Source organism: Capra hircus, chromosome 23 (genome assembly GCF_001704415.2).
Source record: "Capra hircus breed San Clemente chromosome 23, ASM170441v1, whole genome shotgun sequence".
NCBI lineage: Eukaryota > Metazoa > Chordata > Mammalia > Artiodactyla > Bovidae > Capra > Capra hircus.
The window spans coordinates 20674877-20676091 of NC_030830.1; the positions used below are offsets into that span (position 1 = coordinate 20674877).

Below are 1215 nucleotides of genomic sequence, written 5' to 3' on the forward strand. Positions count from 1 at the left end.
CCCATAGACAGTAGCCCTCTAGACTCCCCTTTTCACAGAATTTTCCAGGCAAGAATACTGGAGAGAGTTGCCATTTCCTTCTCCAGGGATTCTTCCTGACCCAGGAGTTGAATCCATGTCCCTTGCATTTATAGGTTGCTTCTTTACCATTGAGCCACCAGGTAAGCCCCAAAACAACAATGCTCTCCCTCAAAATATTGTTGTCTAGATGGGAAATCCTCAGCTACAGGATTCTGGTTCCCATGAGAGATATCATTTCATATCTTATTTTGTCTTTTCTTTCAAGTGATGCTGAATCAAACCTCAGTCACTGAATTTCTCCTCCTAGGAGTGACAGACATCCAAGTACTGCAGCCTGTTCTCTTTGGGGTTTTCCTTGCAATTTACATTGTCAATGTGGCTGGGAATGGAGCCATCCTGATGGTTGTCATCTCTGATTCAAGACTCCATTCTCCTATGTATTTTTTCCTTGGAAACTTGTCATGTCTAGATATCTGCTACTCCACGGTGACTCTGCCAAAGATGCTGCAGAACTTCCTCTCTACACACAAAACAATTTCTTTCTTGGGATGCATAAGCCAGCTTCATTTCTTCCACTTCTTAGGCAGCACAGAGGCCATGTTGTTGGCCGTGATGGCATTTGACCGCTTTGTGGCTATCTGCAAACCACTTCATTACACTCTCATCATGAATCATCAGGTCTGTATCCAGATGGCTGTCACTATCTGGATCACTGGGTTTTTCCATGCCCTACTGCACTCAATAATGACCTCTCGCTTAAACTTCTGTGGTTCCAACCACATCCATCACTTCTTCTGTGATGTTAAGCCATTGCTGGAGTTGGCCTGTGGAAACACTGACCTCAATGAATGGCTACTTCATTCTGTGACAGGGACCATTGCCATGGGCCCATTTTCTCTAACCCTTCTCTCTTATTTCTATATCATTATCTATCTTTTCTTCAAGACCCATTCTTGCAGCATGCTCCATAAAGCACTGTCCACGTGTGCCTCCCACTTCATGGTAGTTGTTCTTTTCTATGCTCCTGTTGTTTTCACTTACATCCGTCCTGCCTCAGGTAGCTCCGTGGACCAGGAACGGATCATTGCCATTATGTACACTGTGATCACTCCTGTACTAAACCCACTGATCTATACTTTGAGGAACAAGGAAGTAGAGGGGGCTTTGAGGAGGGCGATCAGAAGGAGACTCTGA

The 1215-nt window shown here is 44.8% G+C and overlaps 1 protein-coding gene across 1 annotated transcript; it reads left to right on the forward strand.

Moving 5' to 3' along the window:
- On the forward strand, positions 289–1215 carry LOC102188763 (olfactory receptor 12D2-like). The gene has a single exon (XM_005701659.2). It carries the CDS (start codon positions 289–291, stop codon positions 1213–1215), a length of 927 nt encoding a protein of 308 aa, XP_005701716.2.

Bases quoted from the DNA above. Each gene is read 5' to 3' on its own strand.
- LOC102188763 (XM_005701659.2), top strand. From the start codon at position 289: ATGCTGAATCAAACCTCAGTCACTGAATTTCTCCTCCTAGGAGTGACA.